General features: G+C 48.9%; 1 protein-coding gene across 1 annotated transcript in view; it reads right to left on the reverse strand.

Annotated features, from left to right (window-relative positions):
• MBTPS1 (membrane bound transcription factor peptidase, site 1) overlaps window positions 1-26,818 on the reverse strand; it is a 514,786-nt gene that overhangs the window by 440,913 nt on the left and 47,055 nt on the right. The window contains 1 exon segment of the mRNA XM_030203794.1: window positions 12,813-13,070. Coding sequence (XP_030059654.1) covers window positions 12,813-13,070 — 258 coding nt within the window.

Raw genomic sequence — 26,818 nt, forward strand, 5'->3', positions numbered from 1 at the left:
GTGTTTCTGTTTTGAAATCCTGTACTGGCGCTCTAGTTGCACTATACCCTGTGTCAGCCTTTTATTTCTCGCCGCTACATAGCTAATGATTTCTCCTCGCAATACTGCCTTTGAGGCTTCCCAGAATAACCCAGGTGTGTCTTGATGTTGACCATTCACTCTGCATAGTATTCCCATTTCTGTTCTAGGTATGTGCGAAAATCTGGGTCTCCTGCTAGATATGTAGGAATCTCCAGCGCATATGTTGTTCCTCTGCTAGTCCCAATTCCATATCCACCCAAATTAGGGTGTGATCGGATATTGCCATTGATACCTACCTCCGCTGTGTGTACAACTTCAAACAAAGTTTTTTGTCACTAATATGTAGTCTATGCGGACCATGTATGATGTGCTTTAGATAAGTGCGTGTACTCCCGGTGCGTTGGGTGCAGGAGGCGCCAGGGGTCTACCAATTCCAACATTTACAGAGATAGTCTAGCCCTGTACCCTCTCCTGAGTGCTCCCCAGGCTGTACTAGATGACCTGTCAAGATCCGGTTCTAGCACCTGGTTAAAGTCTCCCAGTAATATCCAAGGGGCTGAGTCATATTTTGTCCCTAGTTGTACTAATGATTGTAAGAATTGCGGGTCTCGCGTGTTTGGGCCCATATATCCCACAATGTAGTATTCCTTCCCTTGGTAACTTAAATGTACCAGCACAAATTGTCCAGCTGTATCTGTTTCTACCATGCGCGTTCGGCCCGCCAGGCCCTTTTTTATAAGAATGGCCACCCCTCCCCGGCGGCCCTCCGCCGAGGAAGAGGAGTAGCACTCTCCCACCCATTGCTGTTTTAGTTTTTGATGCTCCTCCTCAGTAAGTTTTGTTTCTTGCAAACATGCTATAAACACTGAGTTCCGTTTCAAATGGGCTAGTATCTTGGTCCGTTTAATTGGGGAGGTTATCCCCGATACATTCCAAGATGCCAAGCGCAACGGCGGTGGTTTAACCATTGCTTCTCATATGATAGCTGAATTCAAAATTCTGGTATAATCTAGGGTTCTGGGTCTCCCAGCCTCGACCCGTCTCCCCCGCAAGTGGTACAAATATGTTCATAGTGTCACCTATCTTGTTCATTGTGTAAGTAACTTGAAAACCTGGTGTAGGGTTAACCCCCCTTCCATTCTCCCTCCCCTCTTCCCCCCTCTACTCCCTCTGCTCCCTCTTTCCCCTTCCAGCTCGCTCATTTCGGCAAGCGGGTCTGTTAAACACATCCAGAGCCCGCCTCCAACCCCCTTAAATATTATTTTAATAGTTTCTTTATCCCTTCAACACAACATACCATATAAACATTTTAACATTACAAAACTTACAGCCATTGTCTTATAGAGATTTGCCCTTCATCGTGTGATCTAGGCAATATTGTTTGTCTCCTCCTTATTCCTTTTGTAAAGAATCCATTGTACTCCGCGCATATTTTCACCCAAGTGAAGAGGTTATCCATTCTTGAGCCAAATCTGGCGTTGAAAAGTTCTTCCATCCGCTACTTGTTTGTATCCTTAGGGTGGCCGGGTATTGCAATACAATCGTTGTTTCTTTTCTACCAGCCAGGTGCAGATTGGTGTGAAGGGCCCTTCTCCTTACTGTCAATGATGCTGAATAATCTTGGAATATTCTTATGGGCCCTCCCTCAAATTGGCCTCTTCTTTATTAGCTTTGTATAATCTGAGGACTGCTGCTTTTCTGGGTATATCCGGTGAAACTTTGCTATGATCACTCTGGGCTGATTTTCTCGAGGGCGCTTTTTGGCCTATCTATGTGCCCTGTACAGGTGTATTTCACCCCCCCTCACAGACCTCCGGGAATCGCGCTACAGCCATGTTTCGAGGGTCGCCTTGATGTGGTTCTCTGCCAGCGTTTCTGGGAATCCCACGAACCTAGATTTTCCCTCCGTGCACGGTGTCTCGAGGGTCATCCAGCTTTCCTCTTGATATTCTTTTGTCAGCTGTTCCAGCGTTCCATGCTTGTTCCCTGCTCAGCCTGGATATCTTCTACTTCAGAGACTCTTGCTTCCCAAAATTCACCGGTTCTTCGGCCCAACTCTGTTGTGACCGCTGTGATCCGATGATTTGCTCTGATAATTGTGTAAAAGCGCGATAATCAATGCGCTCGTACCACCGCATCAGTGATTTCCAATACCAGCGATTCGCTTGGCGCTTGTGCTCGGAGAGCCGGCGGTGTGGTGGGCGCCATTTTGTTTTCGGCTCCGCGGAGCCTGTCGTCCTTTCTTTTTGCTGGTTTTGCTGCCGCTGCCATGGTGTGCTGGATTACAAATTTGTCCATACACGCCTACCAGGTGAGTACAACGTCTCCCGGTGTGTTTCGCCGTCTGGGCAATGTAAAAACTCGGGTTTTAAAGCGGGCTCTGGAGCAGACGATGTATCACGCGTCCACCGTCGCTCAATGTGTCACGTGACCCCTGAAGAGGTGAGCTTTAAGCAGAGATTTGAAGATGGGTAGGGAGGGGGCTTGGCATAGGGGTTGAGGAAGATTGTTCCAGGCATAGGGTAAGGCAAGGCAGAATGAGCGGAGCCTGGAGTTGGCAGTGGTGGAGAAGGGAACTGAAAGGAGGGATTTGTCCTGGGGAGCGGAGGTTTACAGGCGGGAACATAGGGGAGATGAGGGTAGAGACGGTAGTGAGGAGCAGTAGACCGGGTGCATTTGTAGGTAAGGAGGAGAATCTTGAATTGAATTGTGGTATCTGATCGGAAGCCAGTGAAGTGACTTGAAGGAGAGGGGTGATGTGAGTATATCGGGTTCTGGCGGAATATAAGACGTGCGGCAGTATTCTGGACGGATTGAAGGGGGGATGATGGCTAAGTGGGAGGCCGGTGAGAGCAAGTTGCAGTAGTCCAAGGCGAGAGGTAATGAGAGCTTGGACGAGAGTTCGTGTGGTGTGCTCAGATAGGAAAGGGCGAATTTTGCTGATGTTGAAGAGGAAGAAGCGACAGGTCTTGGCAGTCTGTTGGATATGGGCAGAGAAGGAGAGGGAGGAGTCGAAGATGACTCCGAGGTTGCGGGCAGATGGGACGGGGAGGATGAGGGTGTTATCAACCGAGATAGAGAGTGGAGGAAGAGGAGAGGTGGGTTTGGGTGGAAAGACGAGGAGCTCGGTTTTGGCCATGTTTAGCTTCAGGTGGCGGTGTGGACATCCAGGCTGCAATGTCAGATAAGCAGGCCGATACCTTGGCCTGGGTCTCCGTGGTGATGTCTGTGTGGAGAGATATAGCTGGGTGTCATCAGCATAAAGATGATACTGAAACCATGAGATGAGATCAGTGAGCCTAGGGAGGAGGTGTAGATTGAGGAAGAGAAGCGGTCCAAGGACAGATCCCTGGGGAACTCCAACAGATTGTGGGATGGGAGTGGAGGAGGATCCATGAGAGTGTACTCTGAAGGTGCGGTGGGAGAGATAAGAGGAGAACCAGGAGAGGACAGAGCCTTGGAACTAGAGAGCTGCACGGCTTCCGTCCCCGCGGGATTCCCGCGGGGACGGAGGCAGTTCCTGCAGGGTTCCCACGGGGATGGAAGCATTCTGCGGGGTTCCCGCGGTGGACGGAGGCAGTTCCTGCGGGGTTCCTGCGGGATGGAACCAGTTCTGTGGGCTTCCCGTGGAAGTGTAAGCTGCACCTGCACCAGCCTCTCATCTACCGACATACCAATTTATTTGAGTGCTGTCTCCTCCTCCTCTCCTCTTCTTCCTTGCTTTAACAGCATAAATGTGGAAAGTCTTCCATTAAGGAGGGTGGTAGAGTCACAAATGATGACGGAATTCAAAAAGGCGTGGGATGAAACAGAGGATCTCTAATTAGAAAATGGAAGTTATATAAAAGCTAACCTTAAATGGCTGCATGTGTGTGGATATGTCAAGTGACACTTAGATGGCGACTCTGGCTGTGATGAACTAGGGCTGATACCTGGCAGACTTGTATGGTCTGTGTCTCATACATGGCAATCTGGTGTAGGATGGGCTGGAAGGGCTTAGACAGCAACTTCAGTGGCTGGAACATGAGGACAAGTTTCTGGACAGACCTTTTACGGTCTGTGTCCCACAAATGAGAACATGAATAGGGCTGGAGTGGGCTTCGATGGCAACTCCAGCAGTTGGAACATAAGGATGGGGCCAGATAGACTTCTGTGGTCTTTGTTCCAGAAACACGAAAGAAAGACCATAATCAAGTATATAATATCACACTCATTGATTTAATGAATTGATCATGAGTGTGACTATTGGGCAGAGTGGATGGACCGTTCAGGTCTATTTGCTGTCACTTACTATATTACTATTAATCCTCATTGCTCCCAGGCTGGTCCACAGACCTCAGCTCTGACACAGGCACGAGAATCAGATGTCACCTGACCTACTGGCGCGTGCATGTGGCGGCCTCTCAGCACACACTGCCAGTGAATCAGAGACAAATCTTACATGTGCGCACCAGAGTGTTCCAAGTTCCCAACTTCCATTCCTTCCTTGCCTACAGTGCTGTGGCTCAAATCCAGAAAGAGACTGAGGGAGCTGACTGGAACTTTCTTTTATGTACTATTAAATTCTTACGGGGATGGATGGGGATGGGTTAAATTCTTACGGGGATGGGTGGGGATGGGTTAAATTCTTGCGGGGACGGGTGGGGACGGGTTGGGATGGTTTAAATTTTTGCGGGGATGGGTGGGGACGGGTAAGATTCCAGCAGGGACGGGCGGGGATGGGTTGGATTTCTGTCCCCGTGCAACTCTCTACTTGGAACCCAAAAGAGGACAATGTGGCAAGAAGTAAGTCATGATTGACAGTGTCAAACGCAGCGGATAGATCGAGGAGGATGAGGATGGAATAGTGGCCTCTGGATTTGGCTGAAGAGCAGGTCGTTTGCAGACTTTAGAGAGCTGTTTCTGTCGAGTGTAGGGGGGCGAAAGCCGGATTGAAGTGGATCTAGGATGGCATGAGAGGAGAGAAAATCAGTGCAGCGACTGTGGATGGCGCGTTCAAGTATTTTGGAGAGGAAGGGGAGGAGAGAGATGGGCCGGTTAGTTGGAGGGGCAGGTAGGGTCAAGTGATGGTTTTTTAGGAGGGGTGTGACTACGGCGTGCTTGAAGGTGTCAGGGACAGTTGCAGTGGAGAGAGAGAAGGTTAAGGATACGACAGATTGAGGGGTGACAGTATGGGAGATGGTGTTAAGTAGGTTGGTGGGGATGGGATCGGAGGAGCAAGTGGTGCATTTCGAGGAGGAAAGAAGGCGGGAGGTTTCATCCTCGGTGATCTCGGGAAAGGAGGAGAAGGAGGCCTGGGTAGGTTGGTTGAGGGAGAGGGTTAATGGGTGGAGAGGGGGGGTGGGGGGTGATGGCTTGGTAGTGAACTCAAGGTTGATTTTTTGCACTTTATCGTGGAAGTAATCAGCCAGTGATTTGAGGAGAGAGTGAGGGGGGGAGTGGGGGGCACCTTGAGGAGGGAGTTAAGGGTGGCGAAGAGACGACGAGGGGTTGGGAGCTGAGAAAACTGGTCAATTGGGTGTAATAGTCCTGTTTTGCAAGGAATAAGGAGGAGTGGAACGAGGAAAGCACTGGACCTTTAAAGTGAAGGAAGTCTGAATGAGTACGAGATTTCCTCCAGAGGCGTTCAGCAGATCGTGGCGCAGGTAGCGAAGGTAACGCTGCAAGGGGTCAGCCAAGGCTGGGGATTAGTACGTTTTGTGGAAGGCGGAGGTGGAAGGAGCGAGGGTGTCCAGAGCAGAGGAGAGAGCGGCATTGTAAGCGGACGACCGCTTTGTCGACAGTCTCGGAGGATATGATGGATGGGAGGAGATTAGAGATACTAGCGGATAAGGTGAGGGGGTCAATGGCCTGGAGATTCCTAGAGGTGGTGGTTAAGGTTGGGCGGGGCGGAGGGGGGGGGGGTGACAAAGTGTGAATGTGATCAGGTGATGATCAGAGACAGGAAGAGTTGAAGCTTGGAAATTGGAGGGTGAGCCGGAAGGAAGAGGGACCTGGAGGACGAGGTCAAGGCAATGGCCGCACTGTGAGTTAGGGGTGGTAGAGCACAGCTGAGGGTGCAGGGAGGATGTGAGGGTGAGGAACTTAGGAAGCGGTGGAGGGCTCGGATTGGAGTCATCAGCATGTAGATTGAAGTCTCTGGAGGCATGAGGAGACGGAGGATGAAGGGTTCAAAGAAAAACAGAGAGGCAGGCCTTCGAAGTCGGTGAAGGAATGAAGAGGAAGGATTTATCAGGGGGGGGGCGGTATCGATGACAGCCACTCTGAGTGGTAGGGGGTTGAAATAGTCGGATGGAGTGGGCTTCGAAGGATGAGAAACAGTGAGACTGCGGTAGGAGGAAGGGGTTGGAAAACTACAGGAGGGTGAGAGTAGTACCCAACACCTCCACCACGGCCAGCTGGGCGGGGGAGTGTAGAGAGAAGAGGTAACCACCATGGCAAAGGGCGTGCGGACTGAGGCGGAGTCGTCCGGGAGATCAGGTTTCGGTTAGGGGCGAGCAGTTGAAGGAGTGGGAGATGAAGAGATTGTGGTGAAGGCAGTTTGTTGCAGACTGAGTGGGCATTCCACAAGGTGCAAGAGAAGGGAGGGGAAGAAGGGGGAGGAGGGGAATAGAGACAGATGGAGACGTCCCGGGAGCGTCCACGTGGATGGGACGGGGGACAGATGAGGGGGACCTGGGATTAGGGTTAATGTCTCCCGCGGATAGCAGGAGGAGGAGGTACGGGCGACGAGGCGACGAGACGGGGTGCACTTAGGAGGAATGGGGATGGGTAATAGCAGGAAGGAAGTGATGAAGGTTGAGAGCTAGGCTGGAGGAGGGGGACAAGAGGGATGGTGAGTTGGTGAGGGATGGGTGTGATAAGGGTATTACCGTGGCGGGCCAGGCGGGAGGGCAACGAGTTCCAATGGTGGACAGTGGGGGTGGGGAGGAGAAGAGATTAGGAAGGGACAGGGCAAGGAAGAGAATGTGGATAGGAGCGCATACGAGTGACTGGGGGTATAGCAGGTGACAGTGTGGTGACTGAGGTGTTATGCAGATAGAGTGGAGAGCTGGGTTGGAGGTTTGGGATTGATGGACTGGTAAGAGAATAGTTGACAAGCTAGCAGGTAAGTCAGTGGATGAGAGGTTTGCAGGCAGGCAGGCGAGCAGGTAAGTCAATGCTTGACAAGGTAGCAGCAGGCAGGCAGGTAAGTCAATGGATGAGAGGCTCGCAGCTGATCAGGCGGACTGGAGCACGTTGGAGCAGATGAATGGAGCAGGCAGGCTGGGCAGGTGTACCGGAGCAGGTAGGCTGGAGCAGATGGGCTGGAACAAACAGGGAGGAGCTGGAGCAGGTGGACTGGAACACTGGAGCAAGCATGGAAAGCTGGATCGGTGGACTGGACGAGCTTGGAGCAGGTGGATCAGGCGGAACTGGAACACGCTGGGATCAGGCGGACTGGAACAGGCAAGGGGGAGCTGGAACACGCTGGGATCAGGCGGACTGGAACACGCTGGGATCAGGCGGACTGGAACAGCAGGCTGGAGCAGATGGACTTGGAACAGGCAGGGGGAGCTGGAACAGGCAGGGATCAGCGGACTGGAACACGCTGGGATCAGGCGGACTGGAACAGCAGGCTGGTGGGCATCTGGACTGGAACAAGCAGACTGGAACACGCTGGGGCATCTGGACTGGACAAGCAGGCTGGAGCAGATGGATCGGAGCAAGCAGGGGGAAACTGGAGCCGCCGGTCTGAAGTGAGCGAGCAAGCAAGCAGGTAGAGAGAAGCTGGCTCGGGAGGAACAGGCAGGCTGGAGCAGGGGACAGGCAGGGGGAAGCTGGAACCGCCGGTTTATAACGAGCAGGCAAGCAGGCAGAGAGAGCTGGTTCGGGAGAGCTGCCCCAGTCCGGAGGACGCGCGATGCACGCAGGCCGCGCCACGTGGCGGGAAGGGCAGCGAGGGCGATGGGCTGCTGGGCACGGGACCACAGGCCGCAGGCGAACTCCCACCGACTCTACCTGGGTCGCCTGGAGCTCTCACCGACACGGTCCCGGGCAATTCCTGCCGGGGGAGCGCAACGCCAGGGCGGGGCTTTCAGACCAGGCGAGTTGGGATCGTGAGCTGCTGACAGTGCGAGAGATCGTCTCGCAACCTGGGCCCTGGCCACCTGCTTCTCCCCTCCCGCTCAGCTGCAGCGATCGGCACTCACCCCTGGAGGCGAATCTGTGCTGTGCAGTCGGGTGGGACCGTGGATGTGCAATGTCGACTCTGACCTCGCGAGTCTGTGCTGGTGCAGTCGGCCGCTAAGCGTCTTCGGTTGGCAGCTTGCCCTCCGATCTCGCTCAGCTGTCGCAACGCTCCCCAGCGGCCCCGCTGGCAGTTGGGCCAGGGCCGGTGGGTCCACGGTGGGTGTAGACTCGCCCTCCGGGGCGCCCAGGACCACCGGGCTCGCTCGGATCGCCTTGCACGGATCGGCTCGGCCCGCCGGATCGCTTCTCAGTTAGCTGCGGTTAGCTGCAGCCTGAATCCGGTCCGTTCCAGACCGCTTCATTCCGCAGGAGGATGGTCCAGGTAGGTCGAATTCAGGAGCTCCCGAACAGAGCTCCTTACCTGTCGGCCATCTTGAAACACACTCAATACTACTCTTTAGAGGAAAACAGCTTTTTGGTTAGAGATGTAATGTTACTGATAAATGTTTGACTGGAATATGGTTATATAGTTCTGATGTGTCATATTTGATTCAAATTGCTCCTTCTGGGTTTTCTCATCTGTCTTCTTGACTAATCTAACAAAAGAGGTGAAGATTAGCTGTCCTGGTTTAATCAAAGCTGGAAATTCAAACTATCTCCCTTCATGCAACTGTTCCAATAAAATCACATGCATTTAAGCTATTCTCCTGCCCTTTATTAGATTTTCTTCTTTTATATCAACCTCGGGCTCCACCAACAACCTATTCAATCCAAGCCTTTAAAATTCTGATTACTCATCAATGTCTTACCTCTAATAACCAAATCATCCTGGGAGATTATAACATGCACTTAGATATACCCAGGCTTCCCTTTTAATTAATATTTCCACCATGTTCAAGATTTGCACCACACCCAACTTATTACTGTTTAAATTCATTCAACTGGGCATATACGTGATAACATCCTCCTTTTCTCTTTCTCTCCTCTTGACCTACAGCCTCTTAAATCAGTTCCTTTATCACGGATGGACCACTCTCTCCTTTGCTCTTATCCAACCATACAAACTCCCCAAAAGTCTGAATTCTTCCAGTCATCATAGAGGCTTCAGTAATTTAACTGCAAAAACACATACAAAGCACCTTTCCCACCACATATTTATAACAGGTCAAATCGTGGAATACAACATTATCCACTACTCATAATACATTATACCCTATTAAAGTACACCACTGCACCAACTAACAAAATTAGGAGAGATTCCTGGTTTGATTAGACCTCTCAGCATATTCAATCTTATTAATCATGATCATCTGCACTGAATATAGGACATTAGTATTACAGATAAACCCCTGGACCAATTCCATTCTTCTCACTCGCAGAAGACAGAATCTAACTTCTATATTTTCTCATCTGTGGTGCCCTCTGGGGTCAATACTGGCCCCAACTTTCTAATATTTTTATGTTCCCATTGCTAGCTCTTATGCAATCACTTGAACTTACCTCCTTATGTATGTGCAGATCACATTCATTCAGATACTTGCCACTTTGTACTATAAGCATTCTCTCAATAACTGGGTTTAAAAAAAGGTTTGGATAAGTTCCTGGAAGAATAGTCCATAGCCTCTTATTGAGACAGACATGGTGAAGCCACTGCTTGCCCTGGGATTGGTAGCATGGAATGTTGCAACTATTTGGGTTTCTGTCAGGTACTTACGACCTGGATTGACCACTGTTAGAAGCAGGATACTATGCTAGATGAACCATTGGTGTAACCCACTCTGGCTAGTCTTATATTATGTAGGATGTGTTGATCTCAATTGTAAACCTTTTAGACCCACAAGTCACGCTCCAGCTGACACATAGCCTGCCCCAGAGCAGCCAGCCCCGGGGCATCCTGCAGCTGAGAGGGCAGTACTGGCCCCTGGCAGGTGCTCATTGCCTCATGAGAGGGCCAAACCCAGCAGGGGGATGTCCAGGAGTAGAAGGACCACTTGAAGGGGAAGAAGGGTTGGGGGAACAGCACCTCCAGGCAGCAATGCAGCACATCGGTCAGCGAGACCACCCATGCAGCTACCCTAGGCCTGCACTGAGACATACAGCAAGAGCAAGGAGCCCTACGCAACATAAAGGGGAAAACCTTCACAGAGCTGAGGATGCTCCATGAAGAGTGAGGTCATACGGAATGAAGGCCAAGGACCTAATTTTTGATACATAGTTTGATGTTTTATTTTTGTCACAAAAACAAGGTTCACAGTTCTTTGCATACAAAGGTCTCTGCCTCCACTCTCTAAAATATGGGCACATTCCCTGATATGCAAGACTGACAACTACTAGCCAAGAATTGGGAGACTGTAGAATGAGGGGATGGAGGGAGGAGCCAGGGGAGAGAGGCGTCCAAAGGCCCTCCATATACATATTCAGAACAGCTCCTCCTTAAATGTCAAGTGCTCAACTAGAGGGCCACCCAAACGAGAGGGATCCAATGTGCCCTGCATCACAAGGTAGCCCAGTGGGAATTGAGCCTGCCATCCCACACCACACCCTAAACTATTATGCCATGCCTCCAGTTGCTAGAAAAGAGGTGACAAGGAACATGTAATAGGCTGCCACAACCAGCAATAGCCTTTGAACCTAGGTTGCCAACTCCAGCACCAGACAAAGGTGTGAGGTATATGGAAGCTGTTACCAGTATCACTTTCCTGTTCCTTCTTCCAGCTCATGGCTATAGGGCATCTGTGAGTGGGGCCTTTCCCGAGATGAGACTTTGGGCCAGATATTCCCCTGCCAGGTCCTGGGGCACCCCCAGCCCCTCAAGTGGTGAGGAGATAAACAAATGAGCCAATCGTTGCGGTACGGATGAATTCATATACCTTGACGTTGCAGGTAGGCCGTAACCACCACCATAACCTTCGAAAATGTCCACAGAGCTGTGGCAAGACCAAAGGGTATCGCCTTGAACTGAAAGTGGTGGCCCAGCACAGCAAACCTCAGAAACTGTTGGTAAGGACGCCAAATGAGGGATATGAAAGCACTCTTCCTTGAGGTCCAGCCCCATCAGGAACTCCCCCTGGTTGTACCGAAGCCATCACAGATCGTAAGGTCTCCTTGTGAAAGTGCAAAACTCTCAGGCACTGATTCAGACTCTTGCGATCCAACACTAGATGAAAGATACCCTCTTTCTGGGAACTAAAGTAAATCAAGTACCTTCCCAGTCTCCTCACGAGGACCAGAACCACTGTATCCTGGTGCGCAAGAACTCTACAATTGTCTGACCTGCCAACGCATTGCCACCCTCTTGACATGGAGACTCTAAGAGGAGCGATGTGACTGGACGGGATAATTCTAGTTTGTAGCCTTCCCTGAGAATATCCAAGATTCACTGGTCTAACCTAATGTAGGACCAGTCTTCCACGAAGCCTTGATGATGACCACCCACCAGCAGTGGGAAGGGCATGGGTCTGCCTTGCCTCATTGGGTAGTATGGGAGGACCCCTCAGACCTCCCCGACTGGGGAGCAAACTTCCTGTCCGATCGAAAGAGACTGCCTTTCTTGAAACTGTGATCGAAGCCTAAACTGCTGGCGGCTTGGTCTGCAGTGCTTGCTTTCCCGAAATGTAGACCAAGAGGACTTTGCAATTGCACGAGCAGAACTTCTTGCTTTGACCTCAGGCAGATTATGTGGTTTAGACTCTCCCATCTCCTTGACCAGGTTTACTTAGGTCCTCTGAAAAGGAAATTCACCAGCTGAGCCTTGGAGGATGCATCCACAGCCCACTTCCGCAACCACAATTGTCTCTGAGCCACAACTGCCAAGGACATACCCCAAACCAAGGCCCGGACTATATATATCGTAGATCACATCTGCTAAGTAAGCCAGCCCAGACAGATTGGTGCATTTCCTGCACCACCGATTGCTGGTGCCACCTCAAGCATGCTCGTGCAAAAAAGGAGCTGCAGATGGTCACCTGGAGACCCACAGAGGCTACCTCAAAGGATTGCTGTAGAGTGTGCTCAAATTTCCTGTCCTGTAGATCTTTTAAAGCAATATCTCCTTCCACTGGGAGAGTGGTCTTCATGATCACCGTCTACAGCGAGTCCACCTGTGGTAGCTGGAATTTCTTTTTTACCTTGGGTAACAAGGGGTACAATTGAGCCATGGCCCACCCCACTTTCAATCCCACGAACGGAGTCATCCATTCCTCCAAAATCAACTCTTGTATATCTAGATACATGGGGAAGGCCTTAGAGAGGGCCCCCCTAAGACCCTTCATCATAGAAGACCCTGCCTCCCAAGACAGTAGCCAAACGATCCTTAGTCTTTGAGGCGTTGGTAGCACTTCTATCAACATGCTCATCTCTTCCTAGAAAAACAGCCTTAACACCTAGGGGTCCAAAGGCTATAACTATGTGATGCAAGGTTCCACATTAGGAATCACTGCCCAGGAAAAGGATCAAGGCGTCATCGTTGATGACACACTGAAACAGTGTGCAGTGGTGGCTAAGAAATCAAATAGAATGTTAGGAATTATTAGGAAAGGAAAACAAACTATTTTGTGTACAGACCTTGTGACAGCTGGACATAACAACGGCTTTAATAGAAGGGATTAATTACTACTTACGTTCATCATACTTGAGTGAGCGAAAAACTTTGCGCTGGGGTGTAACTCGTTTGATGTTCGGATGATCTTCCAGCACTAGGACTCCATCCCTCTGTTTCTCTTTGATCTGGATAACCTCAAAATCACTAGGGTAGTCACTAGCTGGATTATTTCGTGGCACAATTCTCCAGGCATCTATATTGTTGCTCTTCAATGCACTTGAAATAAATATATTTCTAGCTTTAGCTGTAAAGTATCCATTGAAAGTCACAATATATTCTGAAATGAAATGAGAACACAGTGTAATTTCATTTATGCAGAAATCATATTCTTTCATGCATTGGGCTAAACTACAATGTTGGACTCTATCCTGGTGACCAATCTATTTACCCAATCTATGTTATGTGGACGTTTCTTGAAAGGGATAAAGAAAAGGCCCTTCTCATACCTTGCAACACATTATATCTTTTTACACCTTCAAAAGCAAACGAGGAACCTAATTTTTGGTGCCTGTTTACATGTTATAACAATTATTTTCTAATGGACATAAGTTTAAAGCCATAAATAAGTACAGCTCAGTATTGTGAAGCACATACATCTGTGTATCTGAATTTCATTTTACCCCAAAATTATCCCAGAAACTACAAAAGTAATATATGTTCCTTTTATATACAAGTATGATCTCTAATTGGTGGAAATATACTATCATTTGCTCACACTGGCAGTGAATTTGAGAGACTGAGATTATACTACATATACCCTTGATTAGGTGTGAGGTTCATTACTGTCATAGTATGTGCAAAAATAACCCATTTGGATTAATTGCTCCCCAGAGCAAAGCTGCACTAATTTAGAAGTCTACTTATATCAATCATTTTGAAAGAGTTCCACAGAACAAACTAGTCAGTATAAGACTATGAAAAACTCGTAAACCGGGTGACAAACTAGTTAAAAAGAACTCAGAGGGTTGCCACAAAGCTATTGGCAAAAATGATGGCAGAACGACTGGCACAATGCTTGCCATTGTTGATAGGCCCAGAACAAGTGGGGTTTGTGAGAGGCCGCCAGTCAGCTCACAATGTTAGGAAAACCCTACTGGCTATAGCAGCTAGCCAGCAAACTGAAGTGCCCACCTTGATTCTGAGCCTAGATGCTGAAAAGGCCTTCGATCAAGTCGGGTGGGACTTCATGTTTCAAACGTTAACGGTAATGGGCCTGGAGGGATGGTTTATGCAAGCAGTAAGAACACTCTATGATCAGCCCCGCGCGGGAGTGATAATGAATGGTATTAGAGAACCAGAGAGTTTCAGATCTGTCGGGGCACTAGGCAGGGCTGTCCCGTCTCCATTGCTGTTCCTCTTGTCCCTAGAACCCCTGATGCGGACGGTCCTCGCAGTTTCAGAACTTCAGGGGGTTACCTTGGCGGGCCATACTATAAAAATTTTAGCTTATGCAGATGACCTGTTGGTAGTGGTGAGGGAGCCCTCTAGAACTTTGGGGAAGTTGCTAGAGATTATTGAGCAATATGGGGGATATTCAGGCTTTCGACTAAACCTGCACAAATCTACAGCCCTCCCGGTGTTCTTGGAGATGCGCACAACATGGCCTGGGACCTTTCCTCTGCAGTGGGCACAGACCTCTTTGAAATATTTGGGAGTGTTTATCCCCATGGACTTGTCCAAGTTCTATGAACAGAATGTGTTGCGGTTATTGCGGGATACCAACAAACAGTTGTAAACTTGGGGGCCACTACCGCTTTCCTTAATGGGGCGGATTGCTCTGGTTAACATGGTCATAGTCCCCAGGTGGCTATATACATTTCAAACTCTCCCGCTATTCTTAAAGAAGGCAGATGAGCGGAAGCTGATAAAAATAGTGCAGACTTTTATATGGAAAAAGAAAAAGCCTCGCCTCCCTTACTCCATACTGTGTATTCCGACAGAATATGGCGGTCTGGGACTTCTGAACATTAAGTACATGGCGGTGGCCAGTGGCATGCGCCACATAAATGATTGGTTTAGGGGTACCCAAGACTACACGAACACGTCCATGGAGCTGCAGATACATCCTGAAATTCACTTCAGCAGCTACCTACACGCAATGGGTCCCCCGATACCTTACATCTTGAGAAGATCCGTAATAATGGGATCAGCAAGAACAGTGTGGAAATGGATTTGCAAGCTTCATAACTTCTCAGCGAAAACCACTCTGTACCTGTCAATATGTGGAAACCCAGCCTTCAAACCCAGCCTGCTTTACCCAGCGTTTCAGCGATGGAGGCGGAACGGGATGGTGTATTTATCACATGCCATCACCGTTGAGGGGAAGCTCAAATCGTTCCAAGATCTACAGAAGGAGTTTGCATTACTTCCTACGGATAAATTCCACTACCTCCAGCTGAGACACTATGTACAGTCCTTGCCCTGGGAAGACCTGGCTGAGGATGTTCAGGAGGAACTAGCTTCGGCTTTTTCTCTGGCGGCACAACAAAGGGTCCCACTTAAATTCCACCACAGACATATCGGAGACACTGCTGAGGAACTAGATTATGCTAAGCTGTTGGGCATGTGGCAGCAGGATATACCAATAGATCTGACGGTCTCTCAGTTTAAAACACACATCCTAACGATACGTAAACAGTTTGCCTTAACCTCGCATTGGGAGATACAATATAAAGTGGCGCTCCATTTATACATTTCCCCGAGAAGAGCCTTCCACATGGGGCTCTCTCCTTGGGGGGGGTGCCCTAAGTGTGGAGAAGCTGGAGCCACACTGGGACATATGCTCTGGACTTGTAGAGGAATAGTTCGTTATTGGACAAACTTGCTTCAATGCACATCAGGAATCTGGAAGGCAGAGTGGAAATATGATCCTGCGCTGCTACCGGGGCGCCCGAAACTTATCCATCCTGTCCCAGTCGGATTTACAGCTTTTGTTCATAAGTCTATCATAGTTGCTAAGCAGGTGATATTGACGGAATGGGTGTCCCGACAATATCCCACTTACTCCCAGTGGCGGACACGTATGATAACACTATTGCGGTTTGAAAGACTGGGAATAGTAGACTTTAAATCCAAAGCTGGAATACAGTTCCAAAACACCTGGAGCCCGTTCCTTAATACAATGTCCCCGATTGCCAGGAGTAGACTCTTAAACTATTAATGGTACCCTAAAGGTTGAGTAAGAAGAGTGGGTAGGGGAAGGGAGGGGGGAGGGGGGTATAGAGATAAAAGGGAGGGATAGTGGGGAAGGGGAGGGGGGAGGGCGTTGGGTGGGAGGGATGTTGATAAAAACAAGTTTGTGATAATTGCATTATTGTATTGACATATTCCTTTATTCAATAAAAATGATTAAACATAAAAAGAACTCAGAGGGGCCACTATATTAAAGGATTTTTTTTTCCAGAGACACAAAATGGGTAAAACCCTGGATTTCACCTGGCCCAGAGATGAGCAGTCAATGTGAGTTCACACTGGTGAAGGCAAAATGACAGTGATGTACTTCAGGAACGGGGCAAGTCTTAAAGGGGAGAAGGGCTGGAAATGGAAGAGGTTAAAAAAAAATAAAAAGGAAAGGCTGGGAAGGGTGCTATATGAGAATCTGCAAATAATGGACTGGAGGTAGAGAAGCTATGGTTCTTGACAGGATACTATTCTAGTTTTGAATCTACAGCCTTTTTCTGTACTGTCCTTTGCCTGTAGAACTCTTTGCCAACTTGTCTTTCCTCAGAATTCTCACACCCTAAGCCTACAACAAGCCTTTAAAAGGACACCGAAAGACAAAAGTTCTTGCTAGTTACCAGAGTTGTTTATCTGTCTTTTCTCCAGGTAAGTTTACACTTATTAGTGACTTCCCATTTTCCTTCTGTTTTATCTTTCTTGCTGCTATTTGTTCTATCAGATATGGCATTCCCTTCTGCTTTCAACCTGGTTTTAACAATAAATAATTTGTAAACTGCCTTGATAGCACTACTGAAAGGCAGTCTATACAATACAATTAAATGTAAGCAAACATGAGAGACAGAAGGTGGTGCATGAAGCTGGGCAGAAGGCAAACAGCAGACAGCAATGGGGATCCTCAAAAACTTAGCCGAGATTGGGTGGCAGAACCGGTAGGGGGAGGTGGGGCTAGTGCTGGGCAGACTTCTACCGTCTGTGCCCTGAAAATAGCAGATACAAATCAAGGTAAGGTATACACAAAAAGTAGCACATATGAGTTTATCTTGTAGGGCAGACTGGATGGACCAAGCAGGTCTTTTTCTGCCGTCATCTACTATGTTACTATGTAAACAGTGCGAGATGGAAGACTGGTAAGTAGGTAGAAGGTAAAGAGGGATATTAAGGAATGGTGGGAGAGGAAAAGTAATAAAATTGAGCTACGGATTGAAAAAAGACCAAAGAGAAATGGAGAAAACAGGAACGCAAGGATCAGTGTCAGATATGGAAGCAGGGAAGGAGGAGGACATGAAAAAGATTAAAAAAAAAAAAAAAGAAAATGAGACCCTGAAAAAGGGCAGAAGATCAACAAAATGAAGGTGTGTAGACACCATGGTAAATCCAGTTAGAAAAAAAAAATGTTCCAACAATGGTGGGGGTGGGGGGGGGGGGGGGGGGGGGGGGGGTAAAGGAAATTTTATTTCCTGTTAGCAATTGAAGTACATCAGCTTTGGGAATGTGCTCTCCTCGTATCTTTGCATTTTACAAAATATGGGACGTAAATGTGTTTATGTTGTCACACAGTCGCCCATGTGCCTGCTCGAATCTTGAGGTCAGCCAAAATGCCCTCTCCTGGTAGACGGGCCAACACTACCTAGGTTCCTCTGGGGCCTCTTCCACCATGGCTCATAGCAGAGAATAATGCCCTTGAACAGGAAGTGATGTGTTTAAAAGGCTCCCTGCTGCAGGCCCTTTAAAACTGGGCCCAACATGCGTGCCCTAGGAGACCTGGCAGCTTGAGATGGAATGTGGGTTCTGCCCTGAGGAGCATCACAGGACCTGCTCACCCAAAGAAAAATGATGAGTTGGGGGAGGCACGGCATAGCCATGACAGCTGAATAAACCAAAGCAAACCTGATGCCTTTCCGATGTAATGCTGTACAAATTGGCGCCATTTCTCCCGCTGTAGGGCCACCTGAGTTGCGTAATCATTGAACAAATGAATTTTGATTCTCATAGTCAAGGCAATTCAATTTGCAGAATGCTTTCAGGATATATTCCTTGTCCTCCCAGTGAAGATAGTGTGTGATGCAGGGTTATTGATCCATATGTCTCTGCAGGTTGATCCTATGGGCCCATTCTCCGTGAAAAGCTGGGTTAGTATCCTTGAAGCCCAGATGATTTGGGAGCCAAGTGCTGAAGAGTTTGTACAAATTTGAATCTGACACAGATTCTGGCAGGCGTACAACCTGAAGATTATTTTTTCAGGTTCTTTTCCTCCAGCCTGTCATGAGTACACTATGAGATCCCACTACTGTTGTGCCATGTGATGGGCTTCATCTTCACGCTCGAACACTCATTTCTCCACCTCCATGTCTCGAATGGCATCCAATGTTTTGCAAATTTCATCTACCGCCAACTGGATTTAAGACGGTCCTCCAAAGCTATGGCAATTGTGGGAGATATCTCTTGGGCCCATTCTCCTCCTGGCACGGTTACTATCGCAGGCCCTTCTGCCATCTTGACCTCGTTCACTTTAGGCTTGTCGCAGTTGGGTTTAGGGGTGCTTATGGGCATACCTTGCTCAGTGTTCAAATGCTCGGACCCCCGCAGCACTGCTGGAGAAGTAATGAACAAAAAAGTAGAAATTATCACTGGGGGTAAGATAATTTTGCTGATATTTGCAGGCTTTTCGCTGGAGCTCCTCTTCTGTGTCGAGCTAGGAGAGTAGCATCACATAATTCCCCTCTATTTTAATCTCATTGTATTGCTAGCAGATACTTAATGGATTGCCTCTAAGAATTGTTTGTTACTTCTGATGCATCCGCAGAGCTTCCTTCAGCCATTTTCCTGGTTCAGTGAGAAGCTTAGGTGTTTTTGTGGATACTTCATTGACATTTAGGTCCCACATTCAAGCAGTTAAGAAATCGTATTTTTAATTACATTTATTGAGCAAGCTTAAGTCCTTACCATCTAGGACTGATTTTTGAAAACGTTGTGCAGGTTAGGATCTTCAATGTTCTGAATTATTGCAGTTATATACTTGGGCCTATTAGATTGTAAGCTCTTTGAGCAGGGACTGTCTTTCTTCTATGTTTGTGCAGCGCTGCGTATGCCTTGTAGCGCTATAGAAATGCTAAATAGTAGTAGTAGTAGTAGTAGTAGTAGTTGGGCCTGCCTAAGGCTTGTTTACAAACATTGCCAATGGTCTGGAACTCAGCTGCTCAACTGGCAAGTGGCCTTTCACAATTTAACTATGTATCTATTTTGTGTGGCAACTGCGTTGGCTACCTATGATGCAATGGATTAAATTCAAACTACTGTTATTGGTTCCACAAGGATTATATCATGACTCTCTCTATTACTTGTGTACTGCTATCCAGCTCGATATTCCATTTAGGGCACCACTTGCTGCTCATGCTGGTTTAAATTCAATAGCTGATTTGAGGTGTTTGCAATTGATAAATTACCAGAACTGGTACTCTTTCTGTTGTTGGACCTCAAGCATGGAATAAGCTACCTTTGTACTGTACCATTTAGAAGTGTTATCTGTTAGACCATCTTATTGATTACTAATGCTGCTTTTGCATTGATGCTGCAGTATTTATGCTGAGCTGATGCCATTGTTTTTTTGAGTTTGTATTGTCATATCTTTGAAATTATGTTACCTGCCTTGGATAAAAGGCAGGCTATTAATGAAAAAATAATCATCAACTATATATAGTGATAAACGTAATGAACAGTCAGTGGTATGTAAATATGCATTTGTCAGGTAACTTTTTTTTTTTTTTTTTTTTTTAAATAGTACCAAAATTTTATTATTATTTATTTATTATTATTTGTTACATTTGTATCCCACATTTTCCCACCTATTTGCAGGCTCAATGTGGCTTACATAGTACCGTAATGGCGTTCGCCAGTTCTGGCATGAACAAATACAAGGTGTTATTGTGGTAGAATAAGTTTCATGTATGGTAGATATATTGGGGAAATTAGGGAGGAAGAGAGAAGTTTGGGTGTGTCCATTAGGATCTTTGGTTTCGTTGTGTTGCAGGTACTCGGGCCTTCATGTTGGGTTGGTGGGGTATGCCTTCTTGAACAGATTCGTTTTTAGTTCTTTCCGGAAATTTAGGTGATCGTACATTGTTTTTACTATTTTTGGCAGAGCGTTCCATAGTTGGGTGCTTAGATAGGAAAAGCTGGATGCATACATTGATTTGTATTTGAGTCCTTTGCTGCACAATTACCATTCCACTTCCATATGTGTATTATCTTAGCAGGCGAACTACTTAGATTTGGTAGCTAAAGGAGATGACTATTCAGATTACAAGCTCAACATAAGGGAAAATTAGGTTCTTACCGTGATAATTTTCTTTCCTTTAGTCACAGCAGATGCAGCCATTACAGATGGGTTGTGTCCATCAACCAGCAGAGGGAGATAGAGAGCACATTTTTTCAGTGCCTCATACCAGCTTGCTCCACTGCCTCTCTTCAGTATTTGAAGCTTCCAAAGCAGTATGGCAAACCGCAATGGGAATAACATGAGCTTTCCTCACAGCGAACGATGGCCCTACAACAAAGGGCATTAACTCAGAATGGAGGGAATGAAACATCCTCCCGGAGGGCATAAACTCATCCTCCACTGAGACATAACTGGAGGGAATAAACTCATCCTCCTGGAGGGAATAAACTCATCCTCCAAAACATGAAACTGGAGGGAATAAACTCATCCTCCTGGAGGGAATAAACTCATCCTCCAAAACATGAAACTGGAGGGAATTAAGTCATCCCCCTTTAATTGAACAAGAATCCTGAAGACTGTTTTCCGACTTTCTCCCAAGGACGGAATCTCCAGGAAACACGAACAGAACCTGAAATAGATTTACAGCAGATAGCATCAGACAGGGAGGGATCATGGCTGCATCTGCTATGACTAAAGGAAAGAAAATTATCACGGTAAGAACCTAATTTTCCCTTCCTTGTCATCAAGCAGATGCAGCCATTACAGATGGGATGTATCAAAGCAATCCCTAGATAGGGTGGGAACAAGCCACACCACGCGCCAGCACTTGCGCTGCAAAATGTGCGTCCCTCCTGGCAGCCACAACCAGCCTGTAATGTCGGGCAAAAGAGAGCTTAGAAGCCCATGTTGCTGCACTACAAATCTCTTGAAGAGAGAATGCTCCAGTTTCAGCCCAAGAAGAGGAAATTCCTCTAGTGCAATCCGCCTTAAAGGCATCAGGCGGAAGCCGGCCGGCAAGCAAATAAGATGAAAAGATAGATTCTTTAAGCCAGCGGGCAATAGTGGCTTTAGACGCTGGAGACCCTCTGCGAGGACCTGATAGCAAAACAAACAGATGATCAGAGGTCCTGAAAGAGTTAGTAACTTGCAGATACTGCAGCAGAGTCCTGCGCACGTCCAACAGGTGCAATTGCCCAAAAGATTCTGGAACCTCCTCCTTATCAAAGGAGGGCAAGAAAAATAGGCTGGTTTAGGTGAAACGCTGAAACCACCTTAGGCAAGAAGGAAGGCACGGTCCGAACCGTGACCCCAGACTCTGAAAACTGCAGAAAAGGGTCTCTACAGGACAGCGCCTGGAGCTCTGACACCGTCTCGCCGAAGTAATGGCCACTAACAAGACGGCCTTCAGTGTCAAATCTTTCTCTGAAACATGCCGAGCGGTTCAAAGGGAGCACACTGAAGGGCCTTCAGCACTAGCCCCAGGTTCCAAGCTGGACAAGGTGCACGCATGGGAGGACGGAGCCGAAGTACCCCTCTAAGAAACCGTGCCACATCCGGATGAGCAGCTAAAGACACGCCTTCAACCTTGCCACGTAGGGAGGCCAACGCTGCCACTTGCACCCGCAGGGAATTATAGGCCAAGCCTTTTTGTACACCATCCTGCAAAAAGTCCAGAATCGGCGAGGCAGGAGCCCGCAGGGGTGTGATCTCTCTGGAAGCACACTCCAAATCCTGGCATAAGCCACAGAAGTGGAACACTTGCGGGCTTGCAGGAGAGTGGTAATTACTTTATTGGAATAGCCTCTGCCTCTCAATTGCGCCCTCTCAATCACCAGGCCACAAGACCAAATCGGCCGGCGTCCTCCATGGTCACCGGACCCTGTGACAACAGGTTGGGGACCAGAGGTAACTGAAGGGGATCCTCTACGAGTATCTGTCGGAGGTCCGCATACCAAGGCCTCCTGGGCGACGAGAACCACTTCTCCTGGATGCAACCGAATCCGCGGGGAGCACTCGCCCTATCAAGGGCCACAGAGGGAACACATACAGTAGGCCCGGAGGCTAGGGTTGAGCCAAGGCATCCAACCTCGCCGCGCGAGGATCTCTCCGTTTGCTGAAGAAGCACGGGACTTTGACATTGGTGCTTGTCGCCATTAGATCCATCACGGGCCTGCCCCACTTGGCACATATCTGCAGGAACACTTCGTCTGCAAGTTCCCACTCCGCTGGATCGATCTGATGCCTGCTTAGATAATCGGCTTGCACATTGCTCTGACCTGCAATGTGAGCTGCCAACAGAAACTGTAGATGCAGCTCGGCCCAATGGCAAATTTGTTCGGCCTGCGCGGCTAGAGCTCTGCACTGAGTGCCGCCTTGTCGATTTATGTAGGCCACTGCTGTTGTGTTGTTTGACATCATTCTGACAGCCAATCCTTCCAGGTCACTTGAAAGGCCAGAAGCGCCTTGAAACACCAATTTCAACTCTAGCGGTTGATGGACCACTCCAACTCCTCGGGTGTCCATAGACCCTGGGCATGCTTCCCCTTGCAATGTGCGCCCCAGCCTTTCAGACTGGCATCTGTCACCACTAGGCACCAATCGGGGAGCACCAGCGGCATTCCTCACTGCAGCATGCTGTCTGAGAGCCACCCTCCATGCTGAGTCAGGCCGCAGGGAACCAAGAGAGTCTGCACTGGTAATCCTGAGATACTGGAGACCATCTTTGGAGTAGAGCATACTGTAGAGGTCTCAGGTGCGCTCTCGCCCAGGGCACCAGTTCCATAGTGGCCGTCATCGATCCAAGCAGCTGGACAATGTCCCAAGCTCGCGGGCGGGGCATCCTCAGGAGCAGACGGACCTGATTCTGAAGCTTGCACCGCCTTTGCTCGGGTAGGTACACATACCCCGAGGCTGTCGAACCTGGCCCCCAAATATTCTAGAGACTGCGAGGGGGTCAGGTGACTTTTGGCCAAATTGACGACCCAGCCTAGAGATTGAAGTACTGAGACCACTCTGGCTGTTACATGCTGACTCTCTGCAGCAGAGTTTGCTCGAATGAGCCAGTCATCCAGGTATGGATGAACCCGAATACCCTCTCGCCTTAGAAAGGCAGCTACTACCACCATAACCTTTGAAAAAGTGTGGGGAGCTGTGGCGAGGCCAAAAGGCAAGGCCCGGAACTGGAAATGCTTTCCCATCACCGCAAACCTCAGAAACTTCTGGTGCGGGGGCCAAATTGGAATGTGCAAGTAAGCTTCTTTCAGGTCCAGAGACGTGAGAAACTCTCCTGGCTGTACCACCGAAATGACGGAGCGCAGGGGTTCCATGTGAAAATGCCGCACATCTCAGGGACTTGTTTAATTCTTTTAAGTCCAGAATAGGGCGAAAAGACCCTCCTTTTCGCGGCACCACAAAGTAGATGGAGTAGCGGTCACAGCCAGTGTTCGGCGGGAGGTACCGGGGACACGGCCCCTATCTGAATCAGACCTTGTAAAGTCTCCTCTACCGCCGCCCTTTGGCGGCAGAACTGCATCGGGACTCCACAAACACGTCTCTTGCCAGGGGCGTCGAATTCCTATTCTGTAACCGTCTCTGATCAGGTCCAAGACCCACTGATCTGAGGAAATGTGGCCCACTCCTCGGCAAAAGAGGGAAAGACGTCCTCCGATGACAGGACTCGAGGAGAGGGCCAGCGCACCATCATAGAGAGGGTCGCCCCTGAACTCCAGGCCTTGAGCCAGTGGCTGTGGAACGTTTGTCCGAGCGAAAGGAGTTCCTCTGCTGAAACGGGCACGAGAAGTGAACCCAGCAGAACGCCCCAGGTGGTACCTTCAGCTTCACGGAAGCGAGGTCTGTAAGAGTAGTGGACCGCCGCACCCTTAGAGGAAGGCCGAGGCCTATCTTCGGGCAAACGCTGGGGTTTAGCCTCACCCAGGCCCTTCACAATTTTCTCCAACTCCTCATCAAACAGGAAGAAGGCCTTGAAAGGGCAACTCACCAACCTTTGCTTAGAGGCCATGTCCGCCGCCCAACGCTGTAGCCAAAGAAGACGGCGAACCGCCACTGCTACTGCCATGTGTTTAGCCAAAGCTCTGACAATATCATAAAGGGCGTCAGCAAGAAAGGACAAGGCCAACTCCATCCGCGGAGCCACATCTGAAAAGGGCTCTGCTCCATCACCGGGCTGTTCCACTGCCTGTGCAACCAAGCCAGGCAGGCTCTAGCAGCATAACAACTGCATGCAGACACCCGAATAGTGGGACCTGCAATTTCAAATGACCGTTTAAGTGCTGATTCCAGTCTACGGTCTTGAATATCCTTCAGGGCAACACCTCCTTCAACAGGGAGGGTAGTTCTCTTTGTCACTCTGCGACTAGGGCATCCACTTTAGGCATAGCAAAGCGAGCCATATGCTCCTCACTCAGAGGGTATAATTGCCCCATAGCCCTGGAAACTTTCAAAGGTCCCTCGGGGTCAGCCCACTGAGCCGAAATAAGCTCTTGGATGGAGTCATGCAAAGGAAAGGCTCGAGCAGGCTTTTTGGTACTAGCCATCCTAGGATTCACAGAGGAGGCTGTGCCACTGGCAGGGTCCTCAATAGAGAGCCTGCAGGGCATCAGAAATAAGCGCTGGCAGCTCATCACGGTGGAAAATCCTCACCGCGGAGGGATCAGTATAAGCGCTGGCAGCTCATCACGGTGGAAAATCCTCACCGCGGAGGGATCGTCCAGATCCTGGGTCACTTCTGCACCAGACTCTGGCTCCGTCAGACCATGAAGGCCTGCCAGAGTACTCCGAATCCTCGCAGGCCCGACCATGGGGGGGAAAATGGACATGCAGCACTCTCTGAAGGGGAATGAGCCCTTCTGCGCTTCATATTCTGCCAATTATCAGGGAATAACGCCTCAGAGGGCATACCCAGGCTAGAATCCACCGGGGGGGGGGGGGGGCATTAGAAGGGGCCTGTGCCGGGCTTTGTGGGAGAGCTCTTTTAAGCATGTATGCTTATGCATTAAGAAGACAAAATCAGGGGAGAAAAACTCACCCTGGACACCCGGATCTCTGCCGGGGCTAGTAGCTCCCATATTAGCCTCACTCCGAGGCCTCCCCCCAGGCTCAGGACTCTCCGTCTCAGCGGAGGTCGCGCCATGTGGTAAATTCAAAATGGCGCCCGCTGCCAGCTCAGAGCGCAAAGAAATCGTCGCTCGCCATGCTCGGGCTGGCTCTAACGTCTGTACAGCACAAATTACAGAGCCCCGCTGCTGATTTGCGCTTGCCACACTTGGAACAGTGCTTTACTGTCTCCGCAGCCATCGCCGAAAACGGCGGTAAAAATTCAAAATGGCGGTTCACGCCAAAATCACCCGATCGCGGGCCCACCTTGGAGGAGTCAGATAAAACACTCTTACCTCACTGGACCAAGTATCACAGCTCCGGTCCCACAGAAAAAGGCAAGGAAAAACCTCTGTTCCAGCATCTAAGCGCCAAAGCGCGACACGACTTTTTTTTTTTTTTTTTTTAACGCTGTGAGGAAAGCAGAGTTAAATAGAACGCCGGAGGCTCAGGTGAGTGGGAAAGGCAGGGAAAGGGCGAACCTATGTACCTGCATCCACTGTTGGTGGGGAAGGACAGGGAAAGCTAAGCAATGTGTCCACATCCACGGAGGTACGGGTAGGCAGGGAAAGGGCGAACCTATGTGCCTTTAAAGTGAAGCTGCTATAGCCTCCAACACCCCTGCTAACAACTGGCAAAAGTACAGGAGAAACCTCCAGGCAGATGTTAGATGGAGCTCGAAGAAGCTGCAGCCACTCTGCTAGGGGAGATAGAGAATACTGAAGAGAGGCAGTGGAACAAGCTGGTATGAGGCACTGAAAAAAGTGTGCTCTCTATCTCCCTCTGCTGGTTGATGGACACAACCCATCTGTAATGGCTGCATCTGCTTGACGACAAGGAAGGGGGATATTAACATCACGGCAGTAATCCATCAAGGGGTCTGCCGTGACAGATATCATGAACATAAAAGGGATCAATTTTATGATGAATCAGTTGTATATCTTGGATATTTGGCGTATCATCCACCCTCACAATAAGGACTACATCTTTTCCTCTAACCCCCCCATAAGGTGTACGCCAGTCTTGATTATTTCTTGCTCGCTAGAACTATGCTTTCCAGGGTAGAGGACGTGCAGATTCTGAATCCTACACTCTGACCACTCTCCAATGTCCTTCACACAATCTGTAACCTCTGAACCCAAAGAAAGAGCTTAGAAGTGCTCTCCTCACCTATACAATGATCCAGATTTTCAAGGAAGAAATGGATGGAGTAGCAACAGACTAATGACACCCCAGACATTAGCCCAGTTATATTTTGGGAAGCCTCAAAAGGTGGTTATGAGAGACCATATTATAGCTTATACATCTAATAATATGGCTGCGCAGTTGGTGTCGTCAAGAGAATTTTGGCTTCCTGGACCATGAGATGCTTTTCCAAGGGCTGCTGAGCAGAGATGGTTGCCCATCTATCAAAGAAGGGAAAAAAATTTCAGCATCAGACTAGCTAACCTACTGAAGAGAGCTTTAAACTAGAATCATTGGGGGGCGGGGTGATCAAAGCCCCCAGGTAAGTGAAG

This window comes from Microcaecilia unicolor, chromosome 5 (assembly GCF_901765095.1).
Source record: "Microcaecilia unicolor chromosome 5, aMicUni1.1, whole genome shotgun sequence".
In the NCBI taxonomy this organism is placed as follows: Eukaryota; Metazoa; Chordata; class Amphibia; order Gymnophiona; family Siphonopidae; genus Microcaecilia; species Microcaecilia unicolor.